Source organism: Strix uralensis, chromosome 10, assembly GCF_047716275.1.
Source record: "Strix uralensis isolate ZFMK-TIS-50842 chromosome 10, bStrUra1, whole genome shotgun sequence".
Lineage (NCBI taxonomy): Eukaryota > Metazoa > Chordata > Aves > Strigiformes > Strigidae > Strix > Strix uralensis.
In genome coordinates, this window is record NC_133981.1 from 7,220,306 (window position 1) to 7,248,116 (window position 27,811).

The 27,811-nt window shown below is 44.4% G+C and overlaps 1 protein-coding gene across 9 annotated transcripts in view; it reads left to right on the forward strand.

Moving 5' to 3' along the window:
* Window positions 1-27,811, forward strand: part of SLC25A26 (solute carrier family 25 member 26) — an 89,487-nt gene that overhangs the window by 60,661 nt on the left and 1,015 nt on the right. For 2 of the 9 annotated variants that reach the window (XM_074879088.1, XM_074879090.1), the window contains 4 exons: window positions 1,211-1,255; window positions 12,704-12,773; window positions 20,851-20,915; window positions 23,060-23,133. In XM_074879088.1, the coding sequence (XP_074735189.1) occupies window positions 1,211-1,255; window positions 12,704-12,773; window positions 20,851-20,915; window positions 23,060-23,133 (254 nt within the window). Of the gene's footprint in view, window positions 1-1,210; window positions 1,256-12,703; window positions 12,774-16,943; window positions 17,128-17,204; window positions 17,323-17,477; window positions 17,821-20,850; window positions 20,916-23,059; window positions 23,134-27,811 lie in introns of those variants that run through there. The other 7 variants (XR_012630239.1, XR_012630238.1, XR_012630237.1 and 4 more) reach the window with 7 other exon arrangements.

The following is a 27,811-nucleotide window of genomic DNA, read 5'->3' on the forward strand; positions in this document are numbered from 1 at the left end:
TTTGGGGAAGGAAGGTAAGAGTGTAGGTGAATAAAATAGATGCGTGGAAGAAGATTTGAAACTGGGGCTGACTGGCTGTTGAAGTGGAGGAGATAACTGGAGAAGCATTTAGGACGGGGCAAAGCAGACCTACAGATACAGCTGTAGGGCAGTTCTAGTGCGGGATAGTATTTTCATAGGGACTGCTTTTTCTGAGACATCTTGAGACAGCTGCTTGGGCTGGAGATAACAAAGGCAGGGTCGGTACCAGAGGTGGATATTGGACAGGGCTTGTCACAGTGGTAAAGGAGGAGGAAGAGCCAGAAGAATTTAGCAGAGAGATTGGAGGAGGAAGAAACTATAAGAGAAGGCATAACCTTGGAAAGTGATGTCTCTTGTTGCAAAGAATTGCTCTGTTCATGGTGAAAACTGACTTATTACATGTGTTAGCCCTGCACAGCCTACAGAGCTGACAGAGATGTATGTTTGCTTTTTTCCCCTAGTGTTAAGATCGTGAGGCGTTTATTAGGGCAAAATCTGCAGAGAAGCTGGAAATTCACAGGCATTGCTGGGGACACACAGAAGGAATAAGTCTGGGTAGAGACAGGCTGTTGCTGGACAGAAGAACCTCTCATTATAGGTGATGAGAAGAGAATCACCAAGTTTCTCCCTTGGGTTTTAGTTGGATTGTGGTAGCTCTTCACAACCTGCTTTTAATTCTCAAGGGAGCTTGTTAATGTGAGATCACTAGGAGATGTTCAGGAAAGCTTCCACAGCTGATGCGCAACTGCAAAGCCCTGGTTGGAGCACAACTGTTTTCAGCTCAGCATTTGTGAGAGTGTGTCTTGCTGAAGATCGTTTTTTGCCAAGCTGTGTTCCTGGCCTTGGGAACGTGTTTCTTGAACCACCCTTATGGCTTTCTTGGCTGAGCGTCAAACCAAGAATGTCCCTGCACTAGATCATACTGCTTATTGCTCTTCTAGGCCACCCTGGTAACAATACATTAACCTCTCAACAGGGAATGTGATAAACAAAGTAAAACTGCTTTAGTGAAACCAGTCATTTAATGGCAGCGTACATAAAGTGTCCGTAAAGATTTGTAAATGTAATAAGCTGCAGTTCACTGAGTGAACAATAACTGTTCCTAATTTAGCCAGTTGAGGAACAGGCCAACCTAATTTGCTTTTTGTAACATTATGTTGTTGGTTTTGTTCTTTTCTCACCTCTCCAGATTCCTTTCTCTCTGGTACAATTTCCCCTCTGGGAGTCCTTGAAGGTAAGTCCTCTTTAATGATAGAAATATAAGTCATACATTTCTCAAAGGCCTTCCATGGTAACTCATCTAACTTGATTATCACAATTATGGGCATATCTAAGAATCAATAAGTATGTACCGGACTACCTATGCATGTGAAGATCATTTGCCTGAATATCTGAAAAATAACAGGGAATATCTAACCACTGGTAAGTGGCATGCAGTCTAAATTTTACTCCCCAGCATGCCAGAAAGCTGATTAAAGAAGAGTGGGAACTGTCTTGTGTGATATTTTTTTGTTTTATTTTAATGTTTTTAGCATTTCTCTCTCCAAGGTAACAGGAAATTGCGAATGAGACAGAGGAAGGTGATTGAGCCTGGTTTTGTAGACAGGGAGGGACTCTCAGTGCATTGCTGACAAGCTATTTTGGTTGGTGCGTATACTTTATTCAAAGGTCATTTAGAAAAGGTGTTAGTGGATGATGTTTTAATAGTACAGTCTTTCAGAATGATGTGCTGTCCTCCCACCAGCTGGTTGCTTTATCGTGGACAGAGTCAGGGTCTAGATTTTTGAGCAGAGGGTTGGATTTGAAGACATGTAATTTCTCTGTCCCTCTGTTTTTCTTTTAACTTGCCACAAAAGATGAAGGAAAGGGTTTTTTGGGTGCTTTGATATCCTGGGTTGGAAGCACAGAGAATTATTGCAGATCATTAAAAGCATTGTAGCAAAATACAGTATTTATAAGAGAGAAGCTGGAGAGAGAGTAACTTACTTCTTGTTAAGGGTGCTGGACTTCTGAGCAAGCTTGGCACTGAGACCCAAACTGGGCAGAGAGTACTGGAAGGGTGGGAATTGGTGATGATCTTCCATGTCCCTTGCTGCTTCTGTTTAGGAAGGAGGACTTATGTTCTCCTTGGCCCTTGTATGCTGGGATGGGACAATAGCCTGTCCTCTTGCTGTGTGCCAGTAGCTTGGGTAGTTCTGGGGGACAAGCCCACAGTGTGAGTGTCTGCTTCTAGAGGCTTCAGGGAGTCAAATATAAAGGGGAGTCCACAGGCAGGAGGAGCATGAAATACATCAAGAGCTTTCACAGAACGGAGCTGTGTTTCATAGAGGATTCTGTAGGTACTTCACGAACTCGGCCTGATGTGGTGTCTGGGTATCATCCCGTTGCACAGGGCAGCTTTGGCTGCCTTATTAGGAATCTGTTTCCCTGCCAGTGTCTAGGAATGGCTTTCTGTAAACTCTTCGGCAGCGTTACTGGCCTGACCTGCTAATTGTTAGTGCAGCAGCCGTGTTTGGGAGCAAGAGGTGACAGTGCTTAAAGAGAAAAAGTGCGATGTTCTTGCCAAAACCACATAAAACAGCAACATCATGTAGTTGTTTTCAGAATGTAAAGTTGTTTTAACTAATGTCCATGTAGCTGTGATAATAAAATGTATTGTTTAGATTGCAGGCTTTAGAGAGAACAGTTTGAATTTAGCTAGCTATAGGAGTGAGTCACTTAGGATGAGACATCACGTTTAATCTAAAGAGGTCAGTGCAGATCTGAAGAGAAACAAAGCTGGGTCAGTTTGTTCCATGAACCCATTGCAATAGATTCTTCTGACTGTGGAACCAAGAGTAGAAAACTGCAAAAATCAGACTTGGATGCTCCAGTCACTTTGTCTCAGCACATGAAGAGAGCTCAAGGTTTGTCACATCAAAGCCAGGCAGTGAAAGCAGAATACACTTTTTTTATCTGAATGAAGCTCTTTAAAAAAATTGCCCTGACAGTATAACAAAGGACAAAAAACATTATGGTCCCATCAACTGCGATGTGGCCAGTAGCATCAGTAGGAGTACGATTCAGGCTAGGGCTTCTCACGGGTGTGTGAAGGGAGCATGAAAAGACAGTAATTAAGAAGAGGTAGGAGTGGAAAGGACAAGTGACAAATGGCACGAAGCATGAACATAGAGTTATTGAAATAATGTCTGAGGGACTATTCTGCGCTGTGCTAATGGGATTACTTGAGAAAGTAAATGCAGGAGCAGTTGTGTATGATATGCATGGATCATCTCACAGAGGTGAACAGACAAGTGCTGTGGCTGTGTCATTTTTAAAACCATTAGTTACATAAGCTGATGGAATATAGACTCAGTCTTATAATTCTCTGAACAAGCTAATCACCATAAAAATGAGGAAAAATATCTTTCCACTGTAAAGGACAGTTAGCGAGGCACATGGAAGAAGAGAGTTTCCTTTTCCTTTGCATATGTGCTGGCTCTAGCCAACAGCAGGATGTTAAGCTTAACCCTAATAAAGGTTTGTCATAGGTATCAGACCAGGTGTTTCTATATCCCATTTTCTCTACCTGCTTTGTTCCAAGCTGCTCTGGCTATTCTTTATGCTTCCAGCAGGCTTTAGCCACGTAGTTAACATGCACAGTTTTCTTCTGTCTGCGAATGTAGACCAGCTGTCCTATGTGAGAGTAAACTTGCATATCATGCACTAAACTAAGTTAGAAGAAGAAGAGAAAGCACTGTATAAATTACTAAACTATAAGGTTACATACGCTATGTGTACTGGCAAAGGGAGTATTGCAGTCATTAGCAAGAAACAGATACTGCTTCAAATACAAGCCTTACTGCCAGTTACTCAGGTGAATGCACAATTTAGAAACAGTTAATAGACTCCTTTCTTAGTTCACAATGACTTAAGAAACAACAGTAAAGAAATGATGGTGATTTTAATTAAAAAAACCCACCAAATAACTCCTTTTTTTGGATGTAGGTAATATCCACTGCTATAATGCATGCATGTGTCCTTTCTCTTCCCAATTCATTTTTCCATGTTTTGTTTTAGGCACAGATTATTGATATAAACCAAAGGGGAGAAGGAAACTGTCCTGTGTTGTATCAGATTTCAGGACAGACATTGTAATTCTCTACAAGGGTGAGTTAGTGTAGCCCTTCTCTGTCTTTTTAGCCCAAGCCTTACAGCTAAAACAACTTTTGAATTCTTGGAGCTCGGGGAAAGAAAGGGCATTTCAAATCTCATTCACCCTCTGCTACACCAGCCCTCAGAGGAGCATCATGGCTGATTACCACTGTGGCAGTTCAATCAGATATGGGTTCTTTTAGGTGGGGCTAATGCTTCTGATCCCATCTCAAAGCCAGCTGGCCATGAAGAAAGGCCACAGAACATAGATGTGGTGTGCTTCCCAAATGCCAGCCAAGCACACTGCCTGCCGTATTAGTTCAGGTTTTGGAATAACATTGTAGGATACAGTCCCCTTGTGCGCTGCCCTGGTATTTCCAGGATGACTCTGTAACTTGCTTTGGAAATACTATATGTGTGTTCTTCATTGTGGGAATTTCAAATTACAGGGCTATGTATTTGGCATGAAATTGTTGTGGGTTGCAGGGAGTCTAGAGCAGCTCTCTTGCTTTCATCCTGCTGCACTGTGGAGCTCATCCCCTCTCTATTATCTTCTATTCTGTTCTCTTCAGGAATTTTATTCAGCACTTATAATCATCGTATCTGAGTACCTACCAACAGCACATAAGTGATTTATCATTTGTTTCGTGTTGTGTTTTAATCCATATTTTTTCTCTTTTGGAACTGAGAAAAAATTTCTGCTGTGGGGACATTGCTGAAATACAGGGCTTCAGGTTTTTTTAGCAAAATGAAGTTTAAAAAAACCCCCACAAAATCAAGAGCTTCTGGTTAGGTTTGAGTCCAGAAACATCTTGTCAGAAATGTCTGTTTCTTATGGCTGAGTGGAAATGGTCAGCTCTCTTAGAGAACAGTGCTCTGTGTAAGATAAACCCATCTCAGGTGAAACAAGACTCAGTCCTCTTGGGTTTTATATTTCTGCATGTTGGCTGCGCTTCAGAGCCTCTGAGAGTTACTCCAACGCAGCTGTACATGGAGAATGCTCTCTTTATAGACCAAATGTATTGGGTGTCTGGAGAAAAGGCTCTGGTAGCCAGTGAGGAGGGAAGGAACAGGCAGGACAGGAGGATACAGGTCTCAAATGAGTAGACATGAAAAACAAGGGGTTTTTTTGTTTATTTGCTTTTGTTTGTACTATCCCAGGAACCTTTTGTCTTTTTTTATTAGACATGTCCGATTCCAAGATGAGACACTTGGACAATATAACGTCGGGGTAAGGCTGACTTCGCCCTGCAGACTGTGTCCCCCAGCGAGTCCTGCTATTGCACATGCAGCCTTGCTGGGAGGGCTGGCACAGACTCTGCTGCTCCACTGGCCCAGGACCTGCAAGGCAAGATAAAAATCTTAGACTAACCGTGCTCAAAGTGGTGTTCTGGTTCTTCTGTCACTCAGTGGGGCCAGGATTTCCCTCTTTGTCTCAGTGCTGGGTAAAACCTAAAACTCTTAGACTTTCTGCAGCTGTAGTGAACACACGTGGGGTTTTTTTGTCACTGGCTTTAGCAGTAAGATAATTTTCTCAAATCTGTAAGTCTCTCAGGTGTTTTGCAAAGAGAGGTATTTGGTTGGACCTTCAGAGGCAGTAGCTAGAGACAGGGAGATGAGATACATGGGCAGGTCTCTTTCGTGGGATTTTGTAATGACTGTGGTGGCATGTGCTAGTGCTGTAAGATGCTGAACAAGCAGAGGAATGCTTTGGTGGCTTCAGGAGAAGAGAATAGTTTGAGGAATACACACAGGTGCATTTCCACCCTGTGAAATAAGCAGGGCATCGTAGTAAAGAGAGTGGGGAGAGTCCAGCCATTCCCCTGTGAGGCTGAGCAGTATCTCAAGGTTGGTTGGGTCAGAAGAGAAGTTCCCCATGTTGGGTCAGAAGAGAAGTTCCCCATGTTGTTCCTAAACTGATTTCTGTCCACACGATGGAGAGCAGGCTTAGGATTTGGTGTACGCTTCCTTAGGTCCCTTGTTTTCTGTCCAGGTTCAACTGTCACCGCAGGCACAAGGCTCTTGTATTGAGAGGAACAGAGCTTGGGAAATCTGCCGGTGGACTGAACTATAGATCTACATGAAGGCATTGGCATGTGTACTTGTTCACTTGGTTCTCTTGGTTCCTTCCCTCCAAAGAGCTCAACTTTTGGGGGCTGTTATAGGCCTTATAGGGTGTGAACAAGCCTGGTTTGAGCATGGGCTCAGCCTTGCTTGTAGTTGTCAGTGCAGATGTACCTCTGATACATACCTCGAAGCATGCTGTGCAAAGACTGCTTCATGGGTTTCCATGGGGAGTGAGGACTCTAATCTTGGTTGAAGCACATTGCACCTGATTTTTAAAGTTAATAAGAATGAAAAGTTTACAGAACGCTTCTGCCCAGACAGCTGGGGTTCTCAGCAGTAATACGTGTTTATAACTCCACCATTGAAACAATAAACCACATGCTATTTCCCTCCTAAAATTTACAATCAAATCTGTTGCTGTTTAACAGGGTAAGTAGAAAACAGAGGAATGGAGCCAAACTGGGCCTAAAATGGCCTTTTCCCTGCTCTATAGGTAGGTGACAGCTTTCCTTTTTTCCTGGAGCAGCAGTCTAGTATTTCTTTTCTGCTGTGCTCAGCTGCATATAAGTCAAGAGTAAATGAAACCCAGGCCCTGCTTTAAACCCATTTCCTTGCAGGCAGCGTAGTAAGTGTTCTACCATACCTCACTCCCTCTTTGAGTAACGATCGGGCTGATTTAGGGATTAAGTCCTAATTGTTAAATAACGCTAACGTGTCTGCCATTTGTTTAGGTGCTGCATTGGGAAAACAGATTTCCACTGCGGCGTTTCGAGGCGTGATGTAACTTGTGACCAATGTGGCGTGTGCATGCCATTAGCATAACGGCTGCATTTTTCTCACAAAAGAACAATGTACCCAACAGCTGTTCAACAAACAGCCCTCGCTTTATTAGTGTCACAATAAGTGTCATTCACACAGTCTTGAAGCACAGTTGAAGGAATGCTATATGCCATCTGCACCAAAGAGAAAGAAACAAATGCAATCTTTACTTACAGTACTAGAGACACGTTTGAGAAAGTCAGATGGTCTTGGATCATCAATGCAGCATTTAAAAAGGCAGACGTAAAACAGACTCGCGCAGTCTGTAGATACAGAGCCAGATTGTGATGCTCTTGGTCTTGCCTAGACCGCAAGCAGTTCTCTAGAAGTTGCTGAACTTGCCAGTGACATCTGGGGACGTTTGGTAGAATACAGAAGTAATCGGTGTGAAGGGCTCACCATTTGATTCGGACACTTGTTTCTTGCTGAAGAGCCTTAAAAGATTCATGTATTTCTTCTGTGTAATTTATTCACACAAGCCTTCATGAAGCACAGATTTATTAGCAGGTAGTAGCAGTGCAGATGCTCAAGGAAAGCTGTCCTAACTTCGAAGTGATTTTTCAGAAGTGCATTTTCCTCCCTAGACACATATATGGCCCTTTGTACCATGGAAACTGAGTGTAGTTGGCATTATTATGTTCTGCCTTGCCATGGGAACACTGTTTCGAAGACATTTTCTTTAACCAGGCTTTTAGCACATCTATTTTGATTTACATCCAAATGGGTCACAGACATCAATGCAGTATTATATGGGGAGAAAAAGGGAATGAAATGCTTTTAACATGAAAAATATGCTGTTGCATGTAGGCCAACTTTTGTTCTCTTTCTCTTAATTTATCTAGGATTTGGGTGGGTTTAATTCTAAGGCTGAATCCAGTACTGGCATAAGTGAGCACAACTCCATTAGTGCAAATGGAGTCTCAACGTTTATGTCAACAGTGAACTTAGATCATTGAATTTTTCCCATGTTTGGGCTTGCATGTTTCCTGCAAGATAATGTACACATGTACTTGCACATATGCTGCACATATGTACATAAAAATTCACTGGGGAGGGCGTTTGGCTCTATGCTCTATGTTTGACTTTACATATAGAAACTGCAATCAGCTTATGAATTTTTTGCTTCTCCTGTAGCTAATGTGCCATGCATCTGTAAGGATCAGGCATGCAGAATGCCACGTTGCAAGTAAAATACCTAGTAGCAAAGGCAAATGTGAAAATTGCTTTTCTTTCCTGAGTCTGCAGGACTGCACATGCACACAGATCTGTGTGATTAATTCGGAGAGATTTTTCTCCCCTCTGTTATCATGAAGTTGAACACTGCCTTGAACAGAGGGGTACGTAGAAATACTACAGATGCTTATCACTGGAGTGAACTGTAATATTTATTCAGCTGCAGGCCTCAAGGTTAGTATATGCCATGAGGTCTGCTTGCCTCTTAGTGCCTGAAGAATAACAAGGCCAAGGCAGAGAAGTCTCATTCTCTGCAATGCTTCCTGCAGCGTTTGGGGTGTTGGTCTGGTCATCAGGTTTGAGAGAGATGCAAGCGTTGCACTTTCCCAGGATCACCATAACTTAGGTGTCCAGAAGCCACCAAGACGCAACTGTGTTGGGAGCACAAAGCTGACGGATGATTTCTGCCTCAAACTTTTACCACAGATGTACGGCAGAGGTGACAGGCACGCACAGCTCAGGAGTTGTGTGAACCAGTCAAAGGTTATTGGCCATCTGGAGGCCAGGTGTCCACAACATGTGAGGAACCCACATTTGTGGGCACCATATACTTCCCCCCCGTATTTAAAGACAGTGGTAATATTTTTCTTTTTCTGTTTGCTTTTTAGATTGAAAAGCCTTTGGTATATCCTAAGAGTGACTTTTCCAATGTGCCTTTCACCCAGCAAAATGGGGTGTCCTTGTATTCTAAGTGTTAAAAGAGCTAAATAACATTTGTGGTGAGAAATAGAGGACACTGGCCTATGGGACAATATGAAATGGGATCGTTAGGAAGAAAAGTAAGGCTCTGCCCACATATAAAACTTGACCCTTCTCTGTGAACATTATCCCTGTGAATAATTGGAAATCTGCATTCAGGCTTCCCACTGTGTCCCATCCCTTGAGGACACACCCGCTGTATTGCTTTACATGGTGCAGCAATGCACAGCGAGATTTACATATATATCACATAAAAGTGTTTACAAAAAAAATTAGCATGTGATTGAGCTGGGAAGCTGCAGAGGGCCCCAACTGTATGAGTTTCCATGCGCTTCAGCCAGAAGATTTATTTCCAATTTGTTATTCATAAGGGAAGAGCGAGAGATTGGGATGGGGTCCTTTGAAGTGGAAAACAAAGTCTTCTATTCAGCCTTCAGCTTAATAGAATACACATGACACAGGCTTGGCATGGCGGCCTGCTTTCATGTAATGTGCTCCTTGTCATTTTGCTTTCCTAGGCTGTGAATACTAGTGGGAATGGGTATTGCCCTGGAAAAATCTTGTTATCTCCTGCAGCCTTCTGCAGGAAGAGCAGTGTAAGCAGGTAGGAGCCATTTGGTGATGGTGCTGGGGAAACCAGGCTGATCCAATTGTTGTAGTTGTGTATTCATAATTCCTGGTTTATGTTTCATATTTCAAGAGCATGTGTAGAAAAAGCAGTGTACTTGCAGGGCTTCTGCAGGCGTTACACAGGCGTTTCTGCCCTGTTTGGAGGCCCTGAGCAGGGAGCCATGACCCGTGGGTTCGCCTGCCTCTGACACCCAGCATCTGCATGACCTGAGCTCTCACCGTTACCTCCCGAGTGGAAGGCTCTTCTGAATTTGTGCAGCATCCAGGATGGCGGAGTGTGATCTAGGCGCTGTATCACTGCAAACAACCAGTAATTCTGTCCAAAGTTGGGGAGATATGTATATGAATCCTGTATTTCTTTGCGGGAACAAGGCCCTGGTTTTACAGCGATCTACAAGCCTCTAATAGCTTCTGTGTTCTGCCCTGTGTTAGTAGTATTAAAACCATGCTCAGTGCAGCACAAAGGCAATGTTTTTGAAGAACTTACAAGCCCAATTTACCACAAAGCCCTGTCAATTAGTGGGTCCGTGGGCTATGAGAGAAAACATGTGTGACCTTCAGCACGTCAGCTTGGCCCACAGCGTGAGTGTGGTTAGAAAGAATTTGGACCAGAGTCCTGCTGGTGCTTTTGGCCGTGTGACACTTGTTCCTTTTGGCTTCTTCTGGGATGATGTCCTCGTGCCCCGCTTCTCTCTCACTCTTCTTCTCTCTCTTCTGCATGTTCAGGTTTGGAGCTCTGGGTGAATCACTGAAATCAGAGATGGAAAGAAATGCATGAAGTCATCTCATCCTGCCCTCGCCAACGCAGGATTATTCCCCACAGTACCGTCTTGAGTGTCTTCTCCAGTCTATTTTTAAATGACTCAAAGGAGAGGGCTTTCCTCTCCTCCCTGGGGAGGCTGGCTCCACTGTTCAGTAGACCTCACTGTTGGGGAATTTTCTTCCTGTTCTCCAGCCTCCTTTCTCCTTTTCCCTAATTTAATTGAACTGTTCCTGGCTCCACCCTTCTAAACAATTTTCCGTATTGCATGACTGTTGCAAATACCTATTGTCAATTTGCAGACATAACGGATGGGAATTCAGCACCGTTTGCCTTGCTTGGCAAAGGCTCTTTGTGCAGAACAGTACTGGGAAGCCAGGCTTTACCAGAAACTAGATTTCAGAGCTACGTGCCAAGAAATAAGAATGACCTTTTCCTACTTTGGACAATGCCATTAACATAAAACCCCATCATGACTGAGAATAGGCTGGGATTCTGGCAAAGCCATGAATGTCTGTATTGGTGTGCTGGTTCTCCTTTCTTCCATAGTGCTTTTTTTGCATGACAGTAACTTCTAACTTCTTGGGTTTAGTTGTAGATGTATAGATGTTTGGAGAACGCTTACTGAAACAATACAGTAATTCTGCTTTTATCAAGTGGTTCCAGCAGTTAAATTTCTAAACTCTGACTTCCAATTTGAGGTTTCTTAAGCACCGGAAGTGTTTTAAAAATGGGTTTTGAAGGTTGGATTTATGCTTTGACAATACCTAGATGCTTTGGAGGTCGCTCCTTTTGTCTTGCGGGGCGTCCTTCATCCAGCAGGACTGAGTTGCAAGAAAACTGTGTGTCCAGAGAGTGTAAGTTATTCCAAAAAACCATCTTATGTGCTTCAAGAATTATGAATCCCTATTTATTTATTCAAGAGATGAAAATCAGTTTCTGCTGTGGGTGACAGAAGAATAGAAGCCCATACTGAAAACACCAGGAAAAGAATGGCTAGCATTAAAGAGACTGAAATCCCTTTAGTGCTTTCGTACAGCGGAGCTGCAGCTATTTAGCTATGGCAGGATACCAAACAACATTGTGGCTGGCCATTGTTGCTTGAACAGTTTGATTTTTAAAACATTCAACTGAAATATAACCGCCAGCCAAGTTGGAAGAAGCGAGTCACAAGGACAATGTGTTAAATGAAGAGTCAGCAAATGAGGGAAACAAGTTCTTGTGCCCCAGTGGAAAGTGGCTGTATTGCAGACCAGGAGCCCAAGCGCAGTATCTCAGCCTAGCACAGCTATCGGGTTGCTTTTTAAGAAAGTTTTATAGTATAGAAGTAATACGGCTTTAAAAAGAATGAGATAGTGCCACGGCTATAAAATAAAATTATTGATTTCTCTGCGGTAGGTCTCAGAAGGACCATGGATCCCATTCCTTTTTGCTCAGCACTGATCCTCACACCATAAAGCAGAAACCTCTCCTCCAGAAAACTTCCAATGTTAAGCATTTCAGGAGATGGGAAAGGGGTGATGAAGCAGGGTGGAGGAGGAGAGAACAAAGTGACTGTAGCTGGCATGATAAAAACCATCCCAGCACACATTGGCCTTTGTTGTTGATACTGATCGGACTCATCAAACTGTTTGACGTGATTCTTGATAGGTGTTTTTCAGAAGGCACCATTCTTGTTGGTGTTTTTAAATGAGCATGTTTAAATGATGCTGTGAGTTAATGGATTGGAACATGGTGTGTGGGAGCAGTGGAGGGGAGAAGGGTGTGTGGTCCCTAATGACGCCAAGTGAAAAACAGACACACCTGCTTTGGGATATAATGGGAGTGATAAGAGTAATTTCTTAATGATGGGGGTTTTTTGGGAGTGTGAGGGGAAGGGTTGGTTTCAGAAATGGAGGGGGGGCAAACAGGACTTCTATCTTGCTGTGCTGGGGACTGTTCATTTTAAATGGGAGTGTTTGGTACATCTGGGCTGAACCGATATTGGTTCTTGCATGCCGCCCCCCTGCTCAGTGTTTTGCTTTGCATTGTTTTATCTGCCAAAAAGAAAATAAATTCACAAAATATTTGCAAAGTTGCATGGCCACAGGCTTAAATACATACATATGAAATCCCTGAAAGCAATTTGCTTCAAGCCCTCCTCAGTTCCAGACATCTTTCTCACTCCATCTGCTCGTTCAAGTACACAAGTTCCTTGGGAAAAATCACTTATTACATCACTCAAAAATGCCACAAAAATAGCTTTTCACTTAAGTTCCCATCCTTGGAGTTAACTCACATGGGGATCAGATAGATTCAAACATTTAATAACTTTTTATTTTCCTTTCTCTTTAAACACAGGATCTCTGGTCATGGAAGCAGGGTCACGTGGTGGATTCTTGGCAGTCAGCAGTCTGTGGAGCTTTTGCAGGTGCAAAGGATTATATGTTATACTGGGAAAGACTAAAGAAGAAAGGGAAAAATGTGCAAATCTATTAAGTATAGCAGAACAACATTCCTTTGTAATTCAAGTTTGTTTAGAAGAAAACGGATCCAGTTGTTTGGAAATAGGAAAGTCACCAAAGGAAAGAGAAGGAAAAAAAAAAACCCGACTCAAACAGGGTGTCTGTTTGAAAGACAACCAATTTGTTTTTGACAAATTTCTGTTATTTAAAAACCAGGGGCCTGTCAGTCAGGCTTTGCAATTATTTCAAAGTTGATTTGTAAAATCCTCATCCAGGAGAAACTTTGCTTGGGTGGGGGTTTGTGCAGCTGTCTGCTCTGAGCACTTCCCCAGGGGTTGAAGTGATTGCAGTGAGAGGCCATGATTCACCATTCATGTGACAGCTCTGACAGCCATGTAGATTAACTAGAGTCAGGAGAGCAGAGGCTAGCCCTGCACAGCCCCGAGGCAAAAGCCTTCCGTAGCAAGAAAAAAAAAACCCGAGGACGAAACATCTGGGCAATCTCCAGACACTAGAACAAGAATAAAGAGTGGCAGAATACAATACTGCACTATTTATTACCAAACAAGCCAGAAGTTAATTGAATTCTTCAGTAGGCTTCTTGCTTGATTTTAGCCTACTGTAGTTGTTTCCAAAAAAAAAAGAGAAAAAATCAATTAATGACTCATCAGTATAGCTGACAAGTTTGAGGGAGGAGAGACTCAACTGTCTTAATAGAAAAAACAGATTAGTAGTTAAGAGATGGATAGCCAGAGCTTTTCCCCAAGGAGCTAAAATACATTTTGAGATTCCAAACCAGTAACAGAATATGTGGAAAAAATAAATCCTGTTTAAAGAGAAATTATAGCATTTCTTGAAATAGAGATTATCAAAAGCAAAGCTTGTTCTTTGATGACTTACAAAATCAGAGCCATTACATCGTGTGTATTTTTTTAAAAAAAAGATCTGTTCGGGGAATTGAAGTATTAATAGCAGCAGAATTCCAGCAGAGACTGAGGCTTCACTTTGATGGGCGCTGTAACTGCATGACTGAGAGAAGGTAGCGTGGCTGCAGCTGCACACAGTTTAGTGGATCAGGCATGTGAGCTGTGAGGGAATGGTTTGGGTAGAATTGATTCCATTTTGGGGCAGAGGAGATATTTTAGATGATCTCTTGTGGTCTTGTCCAGTGGTATTTTCTATGTTTATGTGATGGGAAGGGAGTTTTATTCTGCTTAAAATCTGGTCTCCTGTTGGATTTTACACTGACTTAATCAAATCAGTGCAAACAAAATCAGAGCAATTGAAGCAGATAGCTCGTTTTTGTTTTGAAACAAAACAAGCTATCAGACTAAAAATGCTTTAAAATGCAATCTGTACATCTGCAGGCTTGATAGGGGATCATTAGTTTAGTTCTGATTTCTTTACAGTCAAATTGATACAAAAACTGTGTTCAGGCATGTTCAGAGTGCTGGAAAGGTTATCTGATTTACCCAAGGCCTTGTGGAGTAATTTCCTGAAGTCCAATTTGGTGCCTCAACTGGAAATCCAGCCCAGTGCCTCTACTTCCTTCTCAGTATGTCTTGATTCTCACCCGTTGTGCTTGGACTTGCTATGATGTGATGGGTGCTCAGTAGGGCCTGTTTCTAGCAGAAACACTGCAGAAGGAGTTTCCAGAGGCACTGTTTGTGCATGAATGTTTCACTGCCCTTTGACAGATGCTGGGAAGACCTTAACACTTTGTGTTGGAGGAGACACTGGGTCCTGGAGCAGCACAGAGACTTCCAGGTCCATGGTGCTGGTAGATGAGACAGTTCACCCTAGCTGTCTTCATAGGCTCTATTCCCCAAACAAATCTTTGCAGAGCTGGGGTCCTATTTTGTAATCATGTTGTAATTGGTGATGATTATTCTCTGGGTTATCCTTCCAGCTTCACTTCCCCCAGCCTGGTTTTCCCTCTCTGTTCTTTGTTTCCCTATTCTTTCCTTTTCACCAGCAGTATTTTAAACTTCCTTTCTTATTTGTCCTTTGAGGACCTGCTTCAAAACTTGCAAGATTCAACTTTTTTTGATGAGAACCTTCCCCTTCCATGTCCATTGCCTCCCTCTGCAGATGTGTAACAGGCAGGCCCTGTATTGATCTAATCTGGTACCGCATCCATTCTATTTCACTGAAAATATTTAGCCTTCTTGCTGAATGGAGGCAGTGGAAAAATAATTTCCTGCTTTCTGAAGAATGAATTCCACGGTTAAAAATTATTAACTACCTACGTATAGCTTCAAACGAGGGAAGAAAAACCAGACCAAACTCCTTAGCCCTTTCTTTCCACCCCAAAACAAAAAATCAAACCTCACCAGTATCCTGTGAATAAAATAAGATGGATGTGTGCATCTGAGTGATTTAAAATCATCATGTTATAAACCTTAAAAGGAGAAGATTATCCAAAAAACAACCTTTAAACACAGAGATGCTTTCAAATGCCACCATGGTAGTAGGGGGATGGCAAAATCACACAGACATGCTTTTCTCCTGTGTTCTTTGCTTGAATTCAATACTTTCTAAAAATATGTTAGGGGTCCTGAGGGGCAGGGTAATAAGCTGAAACAAACTGAAAGAAAAGTCCTGTTTGGCTTCCCTTTATGGCGCACACACACATACATGTGTGTGTTGGTTAGTTCCTAGCTAAATCATAATTGATTATTTGGCGAAGACAGAACTAAGAGCAACAATATATTGAATTCCATCCCCAGTGCCTGCAAAATGGCAGCGATTTCAGCCAAAGTGCTGTGAGAGGCCTGGCTCTTCCTTGTAGAGCGCACATGTGTAAGATGTGTGTATGCGATCCATGGGCTTTTTATAGAAACGTAATAGGCATGAGCATAAATATCAGAGATTTGGAACACTCTCAGTCTCATCTGTTAATAATTTAATCCCTGGAGGCCTTGTCCAGCTTTATCATCATCTCTGGTGTCTTAAATAGAGGAGATGTTTGGAACAGTCAGGGAGTGAGAGAAGGTGATACCTGAGCAGCCAGTGCAGAGGAACCAAGGGTAGATCTACAATGATAGTTTAAGCCTGAGGATAGGTTTGAAACAAACCTTGCCTCATGTCTGAGCTGTTTGGACATCAGCCCAGATTTGGGGACAGGCTGGAGGCAGAAGAGGGAAGCATGTCCCCATGCTGTGGCCGGGCCAGGCATGATAGTGGTTGCACTTTGTGCTCCAGTCTTCTCTGGTCTTAAGCTGCCTGTCTGGACCACTGCATCCCAGCCCTGCACCATATCAGTGCACGCTGTCCCAGAAATGCTTCTGGGTGGGTTTCTTGTGTCCTCCATGGAAGTGGGCGGGTGGCAAGGAAGTCCTGCCATCGGGTGTTAGCTGCTGGAAAAGCAAAGTACTGCCCTGGAGCAGCGAGGTGATCTCCAGCTTGTCAAAGAACCTGAGTGTCCGTTTAATGCGATTGAAAATTGCCTCTGTTAAAGGTGCCTTCTTTCTCCCAAAAAGTGTGCAAAAAAAAAAAAAAGTGTGGCTTAACATTAATAATTAATGCTCTGTGGTGACAAAGTCACTGAGAATAGAGGTGCAAATCTAGTGAGTAACAAAGCACTAACGAGAGTGTTTTGCACATTGATAGGGAAGACTTCCCATCACTTTTGCTTTGATCTAATCCACTCTGACAAGATTACACATTGTCTAAAAGCCTCTTTAATTGTCTAAAAGCCTCTTTATAGCTCTGAATAAATTTTCAAGTAGTTCTCAAGATATCCCTGCAGTGTCTCCTTGGACCATGCTGCTAACCCCGAACTGGTTAAATCACTGGAGGAGCAGTGCTTTGCCTGACAGGTGGTGTTCCCACAGTGATAAATGACTAGAATAAACTTCCTCTTAAAAAAAAATTGACATAATATCAATAAAATAAAAATTCAGATAAGAACTGATTGATTGAAGAGTTCTGAAGAAGACTGTGAGCTTGGAAATCAGTCCGTGTAAGAGGATGCTGTGAGGTTTAGTGTTGGACCTGTGCGACTCAGTTTTTCAACCTGGATTTGGGATTCAATCCTGAATCAGTCCTGAGTAACCTTCAGATGTCAGTACAGAAAATAGTAATGAAGACAGGCAATAATACAACTCAACCTGGATTTTTTTTCTTTTCCTAAGGTGGGCTAATTCAAGCAAGGACATTAGTCAAACACAAGTTTCTATCTCTTGAAACAAGCTTGACCTACCAAACGGGGCTGGTGTTACAGAAGAGTGTGTCAGCAGTCTGGCCAGATGACAGAAACACAGAATCAGGAGGAGCCCCTGTGATGGCCAGAAGGGTTGCCTGGATCCTTTAGAAAGGGTGAGGAGAAGTTAAAATGGTATATAGAAGAAGATGATACAGGGACTGAAGAACAACTTGTCTTTCTCCCTTCATAGGATCTTATTTGAGGAGTGTGTCAAACAACCTGTGAAACATGTTCCTATAAGCAGCAGCAGCAGATTCTGCAGGCAGCCACCTTACTGCAAGCAACCTAGGGTTATGTACTGTTCTCAGGTGAAATGTTTCACTCTGTTCTGTTGCTTCTCAATTTTTATTTGCAAATGAGGGCTAAAAAGGGTAGGAAATGCCAGGAGGAACCTAGGGGAATATCTTAAGTCTTCAAGACTTTTTATTCCTGTTGCCAAATAAAGGTAAATCATTCTCTACAGATGCGTGTCATTAGCGCTTCCATCAAGAGCTGGTCACTGGGAAGGTGTGAGTAGCAGAGGGATCTTCTGTTTAAGACCCTGAGCCTGGTAAAGTTTAGCTGCTCAGCTAACATGTGAATATACAGTGTCCTTTGTAATTTCTTGGGAGAAGGGGATGAATTTTCCACTACTACATGAACTTTTATTTTCCCAGTAGAGGAGTTTGTCACTCTGCTAGAAGTATTAACAAGCCAAGAGCCTTCTCCCATGTGAAAACCCATCTTTATGCCTACTTGCTGAGCCCAAGTCATCACCAGGTCCTTCTAGGGCAAGGGAGAAAGGAGCCTTCTCCAGGAGTGAGCTGGTAAGTCTGTCTGGGTGCAGACTGCCTGCAAAGGTGCCTTTTTCGCTGTCAGCTCTGCAGAGAAGCTGGAGTGTAAGGCTGGATGTGTCTGGGCCTTTCTCGCCCACCGGATACTTTGATACCTGCTTTTCTTGGTTGCTGACTAGTTGAGCAGACTCTAGCCTTATGTGGCAGCTCTTGGAGAATTCAGTGACAGCAGGGATAGACTAAAGGAGTGATTTAAAGACCTGTTGGGCCTTACTATGTGTTAGACAGTGCGGTGCCCAGCCCTCCTATTTTGAATGAGTAGGCCCTGGCTGTACTAGTCTGTATCTGTTGTATTAATGTGATGATTGAAAACAGTCATGTTTTAAGTTCCTTTACCCAGCTAGAGTAGGTGGGACTGAGCAGGACCTCGCTAGCGCTTTAGCCTGATCCTGGATACCCGTGTACTAACGTTGAAGAGGTCACTCTAAAATTACCTTGGAGGTTTAAGGTGAAGGCTGGAGCAAATTCATTTTGTCAGACTCACTGCCTTCAATAAAATGCAGTTCCCAACAAATGCTAGCTTTTATCTTGTGTTTTTGTCAAGCATATACAAACTTGCATTTAATTTAGCTGCTATCCTGCTGCTTGTTGAGCTTATGAAGCATTTTATTGTTCCTGTTGTCATTCTAAATTGATTGGTAAATCTGTACCAAATACTTCCCAGTGATGGACAAAGAAACATTGAAATGTTAATAACAAAGAGTCTGAAAGATCCAGATGTTAGCTGGGGAAAAAATGAAAACCAATCAGTCTTGATTAAACCTTTCAGATAAGAATTTGGGAACATTGTATCAGGATAAATTGTGTTTGTTCTAATCACTCCATCATCCAAGATTTGAAGCTTTTGCCAATAAGAAACTGTTAGGAACAAATGCATTGAAAAATTACCGGGATCTGATAAGGGAAGTAAGTTAGTCTGACTAAAGCGTTACCGTCAACTCTATAGCTGAGTGATACACTGAGATTTTTTTGCTTTATACAGGCCTGACAGCCATGTGGTTCACTGTTTAATTTTGTCTTGTTCTGTGGGCAAAGGAAGGGCTTATACATCCAGACTTGTAAAGCCACTATTTTCCATGGAGATTATTTTTACTGTTCTAAAAATACATCGCTGACATGAGTACCAAAGTTTCTATCCAGACCATTCTCTCAAAGCCTTTGGGTCACTTACTCAAAAACTGGCTCACAATAAAAAGATTTTTGACCTTATAGAAGGTCCAAGAATGGACTGGAATTTAGTTTAACTTGCTCATAGTTTCTGCTTTGGTTTCTTGAATACAACCCATTTTTCTGCTTTTTAGTGAGGTATCACTGCTAGAAAGCTTCTGGCAGAGTGAACTGCATAGGCCTGACCTTACATGAGCAGAAGCTGCTCCTAAACCAGGTGTTTTGGGCTGTTTGCTCGCTCGGCTTGCCTGCTATTCTAGTTTGAGATCCAGGGGACTGCACATGTGCCTTAGTGCGTTTCCTGAACTGTCATGGGATGTTCCTTAATTAACTGTAAGAAGTCAGCATAGGGTGCCAGCTGGCCCAACCTCGTTTCTGACATAAAGCAGTGTTTTATTACGTTGAAGGTAAGGTGGTTGAGAGAGAGGTGTGCAGGTAAAAACATGAGCTAGCAGGGAAGATGGATTTTTTTCATTACTTTACAGATTTTAGAAGAAATGCTTTTCCCCTCTCCCATCCCAACAAAAGAGAGATCAATTTTTCTACATTCCCTAAAACTTGGAACAGAAAATAGATTATTTTTAGCTTATTCCCTGGGTGCTGTGTAGGCTTCAGTCTTTGGAGTCGCTTTATTCCCTGCTGTAGCAGATACAGGATTTATACAAGCTTCAGAGAAAAAAAAAAAAAAGGGAGGAAGAAGAAAGAGATTTCAGAACAAGTCTCTCTTCTTTCTTCCCCTTTCTTTCTGCACTTACTGTTGGGCTGCTCCTGCATTTTAAGTTTCCTTCACTTTGGCTCTTCTTCATCATGAATTACTTGCTTGAAATGTGAACAGAAGAAGGAGAGAGGGGTTAGAGTTAATTTTAGAATGGGGAAATAAGGCAAAGGGAATAAGATCCTGGGAGAAAAAGCAGCAAAGCTGGTCCCTAGATAGCACAAGAGGCCAGACTGTAGCCACAGGGCTAAAATATGGAGACAGACACACACGTTTGTGGGTGAGACATGCAGATGGATAAACTGAAGATTTCTGGCTTCCAGGAGGAAAGCTACAGCTGAGCTGGCAGCTCCAAGTGAAAGTAATGAGCTCCAAAGGTGAAGTTTGGGAGTGATTAGAGAGAATAAAAATGCCCGTGAGAAGGAGATGGCACTTGTGGCAGCAGACTTCTGACAGTCTCCAAAGACCTTGGGCAGCTGCACATTGTTGTTATCCAAAATGGAGCTGATGTAATCTGTTGGAGATGGAGCTCCATCCCAAACACTGGCTTGTCTTTTTTCCTTGAAACAGAGTCCCAGGTCTAACAGTTGAAGTCCAGATCCAGTCTGTCTGTATCTGTGGATAGCTTTGCCCCTGAAGCATGTATGTTTCAGATGTAGAGCATCTTTCCTCTCTTTCTGTCTTTCTAGTATTTGTATAGTCAGACTTTAATTCTCAAGGCAGAACACAGTGTGACAAGCTTATTTTCCCATCTCTGCAAATGAGTAAGCAGGTTCTTCCTTTCAAACTTGTCCGTAGATGTTGGAAGTGGAATCTGTTATCCTTACGACCTTCATATGTTCATATATGTACAGAGTCCAAAACAAAAGGATGGTAATCTCAATGGGTTTGTTTGGATTTAAGTTAACTAGTATGGAGCTGTTTCCTTAAGTCAACACACAGGAATAAAACACTCTGTGTACAGACCTTCAACAAATGTACCTGGTCTCTGAGGTGAGGAAACATGCTGTAGGCATTAATAACGGAGCAGTGTTGACCATAGCCATGGGAATTATAGGCAGTGTGGCATTGATATTCACCCAACAATGTCTCACTTGTGTTTGGTATTTTAATTTGCTCAGGTGGATTTGCAGCTGCAGTCACCACACCTCTCGATGTAGCGAAGACGAGAATTATGTTGGCAAAGGTAAGAGTAAAGGAGGCCAGCAGACATGCAGGTGAATAGCTTGGGTAGTTCCAGAGTTTCTGTATGGTCATTACAAAATGAAATCCAGCACCTATTAATAATTATTTCAGTTCTTGTCCTCAAAGGCAGGATTAGATGTGAACACGTACTGTATGCAGAACTAATGAAATTGTGTTCCTTTCCTTGAATTGCTCTTATGGTCCTTTCCCAAAGGAGCTTTCTGAGAAGGGCTTGTGCTTGTGCTAGACCTCCAGCGTCTCATGCAGTGTCTTTAGGAGAAAATCATAGAATTACAGAATGGTTTGGGTTGGAAGGGACCTTAAAGGTCCTCTAGTTCTGCTCCCCTGCCCCGGGCATGGACACCTTCCACTAGACCAGGTTGTTCAAAGCCCCGTCCAACCTGGCCTTGAACCCTTCCAGGGAGGGGGCAGCCACAGCTTCTCTGGGAAACCTGTGCCAGGGCCTCACCACCCTCACAGTAAAGAATTTCTTCCTTACATCTAATCTACTTCTACCCTCTGTCAGTTTAAACCCCTTACCTCTCATCCTATCCCTGCACCCCTGATAAAGAGTCCCTTCCCAGCTTTCCTGTAGCCCCCTTTAAGTACTAGAAGGCTGCTCTAAGGTCTCCCCAGAGCCTTCTCCAGGCTGAACACCTCCAACTCTCTCAGCCTGTCCTCACAGGGGAGGTGCTCCAGCCCCCCGAGCATCTTCGTGGCCTCAACTGGACCCGCTCAAGCAGGTCCATGTCCTTCTGATGTTGCTGCCCCCAGAGCTGGACACAGCACTGCAGGGGGGGTCTCACGAGAGCAGAGCAGAGGGGGAGAATCCCCTCCCTCGACCTGCTGGCCACACTTCTCTTGATGTAGCCCAGGACACAGTTGGCTTTCTGGGCTGCGAGCGCACACTGCTGGCTCATGGTCAGTTTTCCATCCACTGATACCCCCAAGTACTTCTCAGCAGGGCTGTTCTCAATCCACTCAGATTGAGTGGTCACAGAGTCAGACACCCAAAGTTAAACTGCCCACCGGGGATTTATTCCTCTGTTTTGATAATTGTTGGGCTTGAGTGTGTGTGTGTGTGTGTGTGTGTCTTTTCTGAGGAGGGCTTGGCACTGGATTTTCTGTCCTAAAATTTTAAGCCATAGGGATTATGATGGTTTATGTCTGCCAACCAGGGCAGAAGGAAGATCGCTTAGAAGATCAGTAAGTTTGGTAAGTAGTTAAATTGCTAGTAAGTCTAGTGTTCCCATCATCATCTCGCTGACCCAGAGCAGAGCTAAGCAGCCACGTAGCGAAAAGGTCTCAGCAGGTGGATATTCCTAAAGCCTTTCCCTGCCCTGAAAAGAGCTGTTGTCAGGCCTCCTGGAGTTTCTATGGATGATTTTTACCCTATTGCTCACATCCCTCAGTACGGGGGTGTTTCTCGTTGATGACATGCACCTCCCCGGCCGAGTCACGCACATCTGTGCTCACCATGTTGCTATGTTGTGTATCTCTTGTTGCTGGGTGTTGTACCTGCTGCAGCTTTGGATAGTGTGGATGATAAAACTGTAAGAATGGGGTTTCATTTATGTCTGCTGCTGTCCTGAGCGACCAGGTCAGCGTTGGTAAGGGAATGATGGTGCTTGAGGTGTTCTGAGACCATTCAAACAGCATCTTCATATTAGTCATCTCACACTAACTAGATCACACATGTAATTTAATTGTCTGCAGTCCTGCTGTTTGTCCTCTGTTTTGCACTTAAGGCAATTTTCACATGCAATACACTACTCATGTTGGGGATTTTTTAAGTAAATCTCAAGGCTGCTGTCCTCTTGCAGTGAGCAGCAAAGTCACTTGTTGGTGCTTTGGGAGTGTGTTTTTATTAATGTCTTACTCCAGTGCAGAAGGGGCTGGATACCCAGTTCTGAGCTAACTAGCTCTGTGACCTTGGAGTGATCATTTTGTTCTTCTGTGCCTCTGTTTCCTTTTCTGCCTTTTGCCTCCTTCCTGGAGACAAGGAGCTTTTGCTGTGCCTGGGGTAAGGAGGTCATTAGGATGTCTGTAATTCCTATAGTGTAGCACTAACCAGGGATAGGGAGCTCAGTAAATAACTAAACCTCTCTGCCAACAGTTTCCAATCTCTCTCTTTCTGTGGTACAGGCTGGTTCCAGCAACGCTAGCGGGAATGTTCTGGCTGCCCTTGGTAGCATCTGGAGGACACAAGGCCTGTCGGGGTAAGGACGTGCTACATCTCAGGTGCTGTATCTCGGTGTGTGTTGGGGGGCAGGAGAGGGCGGGATGGTCTGCTTATATTTAAATACTGTCATACAGAAAAAGTTTAATTGCTGTACACAGGGCCAGGGAGCAGCTGTCAGGTGCTATAAGAACAAGCCCCTCCAGGGAGGCCTAGTGTCCTCGCCTTAGCACTGGCTGGGTGTCCAGGGGAGAGCCTGGAAACAGGGTGTTATTGGGAGTGTATCCGTGGTACAATCTCAATGCTTAGCTCCAGGCTTCAGAGGCGAGGGTGGGTTTGTGTTTAATAAGCAGTGATAGGCTTTTCTCTGTGAACATGTGCGTTTGTCGTTTATATCCATTTAAACTTCAGGCATGCACATCTTGTGGCAGTGAGTACCACAGTTTAATGTTGAGGTGTGTGAATCACCCCTCCTGAGATGTCAGGGAAGGCCAACATAGGAGCCACATGTCCCTTATGGAGAGTTTTTCTCCTTCTGGCAATTTCCTACTGATTTGAAAACACCAGCAAGGTCTCCTCTTCCTTTCTATTTGCTGTTCTTACTGTGAAGCGTGATGGGAGCAGGCGATGCCAGTGTGGTGCCAGCAGTAGGGACAAGCTGAAGCAGAAGGGAGCTGTGTGCTCCCTTACTTGTCCTCTGAGCTTTCCATCAGGTCTGGTCTTGAGCACACGCCCACCTGGATTTCTCTGGTGAGGCAGGCGTTGCAAAAATGTAAGTTTTCAGAGACAGGCTTGAGTGCAAAGAGTAAGTCTGAGCAGCCACTGAGCAGCTGCAGAGCAACTCTCCGGTGGTTTTCCTGCTATGGCCGGAGCGTAGAAATGTTCTGGGCTTTCTTCTGACCAGCTGTGGGAGTCTGGGGTGATGTTGATCCAGTCTCTTAACTGCCTCGCTTTGCCCAGTCCTGAGACAGAGAATTGCTCTTCTGACCTTGGGGTGGTGTTGTGAACGAAAAGTCCTCTGCTAGCATTTGTAGAAGATTTTGAGGTGTCATGAGCTTATAAATTATTATTGATTTTTACAGACACCTGCTTCATTTACACTACCTTGCCCTCCTTGAGTGATTCATACCAGTTATTGCCCACTTGCAGTGAATATATATGTCTTAAACCACTCCTCCAGCCCATGAGGTTCAGCCTGTGCTTCCTTTGGTAGGGCTTGTGTCCCACCTGCCCTTGGCCTGGAAAAGAAACGGAGGTGTTTTTGGAAGCTTTACTTGGGACTTTTCACTGTAATTTCTCATAGGTTCTTAATCCGTTTGATGTGGCCGATACTTTCAGGGTGCTGTTTTAACATTTGTAAACTGTTGCTCAAAGCAGCGTGCACATCGCAGCTTTGCGGGAGACAGTTTTCTCTTAACATCTGATCTCTGCTCGCCCAACTAATAAAAGTTCAATCCTCTTTCTACACATGTGGGAAATAATTCAAAACAAATTGCAGGAAGTTCCTGAACACCAATTCCAGGAAGACGTCCCGCTGTGCCTCCCGGCAGCGCTCAGAGATGGGTTGTCTCAGGTTTGCTCTTTGAGGTGACGAGGTGATGTGGCGGTGGATGAGTTTTGGGTCCTAGATGGCTTGGTGGGCTCTAGGGCATTTTGAAAAGGACTGGGAGAAGTGAGGCCACGTCTGATGCTGATGGCAATTTTGCTCTGAAGGGTGTGAAGAAGCATGGATTTGGTGGGGAAACCTCCCCCTTTCCCCAGCCAACAGCAGAAAATAAAAATGTATGTTTGTGTTCTTTTCAGGGTGTTTCAGCAGTGCCCTTTTCTAAACAACCCAAAATTAAACTCTGCCTAAAGATAGTACCCGTGGACTAGGACCAAAGGGAACACAATTCAATTGAAATCAAAACAATAAGCGATCTGGAGAAAAAGTAACATGTAAAGGAGGCCAAGCTGTGTCAGCTGCAAGGAAAAGGAAGAAAGTCTTGGGAAAAATAAACGCAGAGGCTGCCATGCCTGCTGCCAATTATAAATCTATTAATCAAAAACAATAAAAATGTCGGGCTTTTTTGGCCAGTTGCAACATGAAATGATTTATGGCTCCTCTAATAAATCTTGTACTTGAAGAGGAGGAATTCTGAGGGCAGAAAGACGCATTTCTTATTGCCACCTTATTAAAACCAGAGCGCAGGGCTCAACTTCCTGGTCTGCACCTAGTAAATCCCTCTGCTTCACGCCAAGAAATTTCACATCCCTTTCTGTCCAGGGAGAGCCAGGCCTGCGGCGAGAGGTAGGATAGAGATGGGGTGAGTGGATCCAAGTGCTTCCACTCTTGCCAGCGGGGTAGATGAGCCATTCACGTGAAAGCAGGTTTACATTTTGTCCGACAGCTTTTCGCACAAGGAGGTGGTGGTGTTTGAAAGCCACGGATGAAGCTCCACAGCTCATTGGTGAGAAAGACGAGGGTTATTTGATCAATCTGGTGAGATGGCTTGTCCCAGCTTGTGTGTAGCTGGGGACAGAGCTGGTGGTTTGCCCCAGGTGTCCTGTTCCTCGGATCAGCTTCCAGGTCGGGTGGACGTGGCACGGCAGGGACCGATGCGAGTGGTGGAAGCAGCCCCTGTGCCCAGGGCTTGCTGCTTTGCAAAACATAAGCTGCTTGCAGGGGTAAGCTCGGTGCAAAGCTGTAGTCAGCTAGAAGTGGTGTTTTTTCTTGGCACGGCCACCTCTTTGGTCTGGAGTGTAACACGGAGGTTTTGTGGCCGAGCACACAGTGCCTTTTTCAGTGTTGGCCCCTCTATGCTGTGTTCAGGCCCTACAGTGCCTTTTCCAAATGGTAACTTCAGGGGTCCCGGTTACAGAATCACAGAATCATCAAGATTGGAAAAGACCTTGAAGATCATCTAGTCCAACCATTAACCTAACACTGACAGTTCCCAACTACACCAGATCCCTCAGCGCTATGTCAGCGCAAGTCTTAAACACCTGCAGGGATGGGGACTCCACCACCTCCCTGGGCAGCCCATTCCAACGCCTAACAACCCCTTCTGTAAAGAAATACTTCCTAATATCCAGTCTAAACCTTCCCTGGTGCAACTTGAGGCCATTCCCTCTTGTCCTATCGCTTGTTACTTTGTTAAAGATTATCCCCAGATCTCTGCAACCTCCTTTCAGGTAGTTGTAGAGAGCGATGAGGTCTCCCCTCAGCCTCCTCCAGACTAAACAACCCCAGTTCTCTCTCTGCCTCTACTGAGAAAGAATTTGCTTTGGGTTGCTGAGTTGTTGCCCAAAAAGTCACCTTGGCTGCTGGGACCGTGGGACTGGGTGTATTGCTGGGCTGGGAACCCTGAAACGAAGAGCTGCACCCCAGAGGGCATGCACACCACTGGGGAGGGGACACGGTGCAGGTTTAACACCTGCAGCCAGCCTGGCCCTGAGGTTTAAATGCGATTCCTGGATTTGTGACTCCTGCCGAGCCGTTCCTCACACAGCTGGGGAGAGCATGATGTGTCTGTACTGGAAAGCCTGCATTTGGTCTTTGCCAGTCGCCAACATGCTGTGCAGGTATTGCAGCTGTGGGTGAAGGGGCTGAAGGCGGGGGTGAAGCCCGTGGTGCTGGATCCAACCGGTAACTGAGAATGTTGCTTAAGCAAAAGGGAAAATCCAGACAGGGAGAGAGGAGTGTCAGGGTGCCAGGTGAAATCTGTACAAGATAGCAAATACAAACAGACTGCAGCCCTGTGCCCACCAGAGTGGTTTCTGATAGGGCCAGCAGGAAAAAAAAATTTATCTCATCTGCTGATGAGGGCAGGTGTGGCCCAGTGGGGACCAGTTTGTATCAGGCCTGCAGCAGAGCTCTGCACTCCTGATCTGGGGCAGCCCCAGAGCCCTTCAGCTCTGCCCTCCTGCAGAAGGGAGCCCGCGGGGGAGGCGTGGATCGGCTGGCAGGTGGGAAGGGGAAACTGGGGGAGAGCAGGGCCAGGATTCTTGGAAGTGATGGTTAGTAACAGAGGTTGCCAGGGATGCAGGTTCTGGGTAACTGAGTTATCTGCCCCTGTTTGTGTAATAGCTGTGTCTCGAGTGGGCTGTTCTGTAAATGAATGTCTGCTGCTGTAATGAGGCTGCCTAATTCAGCAGGAGAGGGATGGTGCGCGTTTCGAGAGCGATGCTGCACCGTAGGATTTACCCTATCAGCGCTCTGTCCATACGTGCCTTGTACAAATTACTCTGTTTTAAAGCTGTCATTATGGTAATAGACCCAATTGCTGTCTAGTAAAGCCATAAAATGTTTCCATCTGCCTGTGTGCTCCGGGCTCCTTAGCAAAGCTCATTACAACAAAAACCAGAGTTATTGCAGCCGGAGGTTTCCCCAGCGCAGCGTGAGTAGCTGGGCGCGGGCAGGGAGCAGAGAGCTCCTGAGCAGCCCCGGGGGTGAGTGCGTGCGTCTCCTGTGCAGCCAGCTCTCACCGGGAATCACACCTCGTCCCGCTGTGGACACGCTCCTCGCGGGGACCATGCAGTGCTCGGAAAAAGCCGAGGACAGCATCCCCACGGAGCTCAGGCAGAGTGTGCTGCGAAGGGCTCCTGCCGTGCAGGCGATAGATCAGCGGGGGGATGCCAGACAGATTCAAGCCTAATGTTTAATCCTTGCTTGCAGCAAAGGAAGCCTCTAATCCTCTGGGAGGATACACTGGCCTATCCTGAAGTTGTTAAACCAA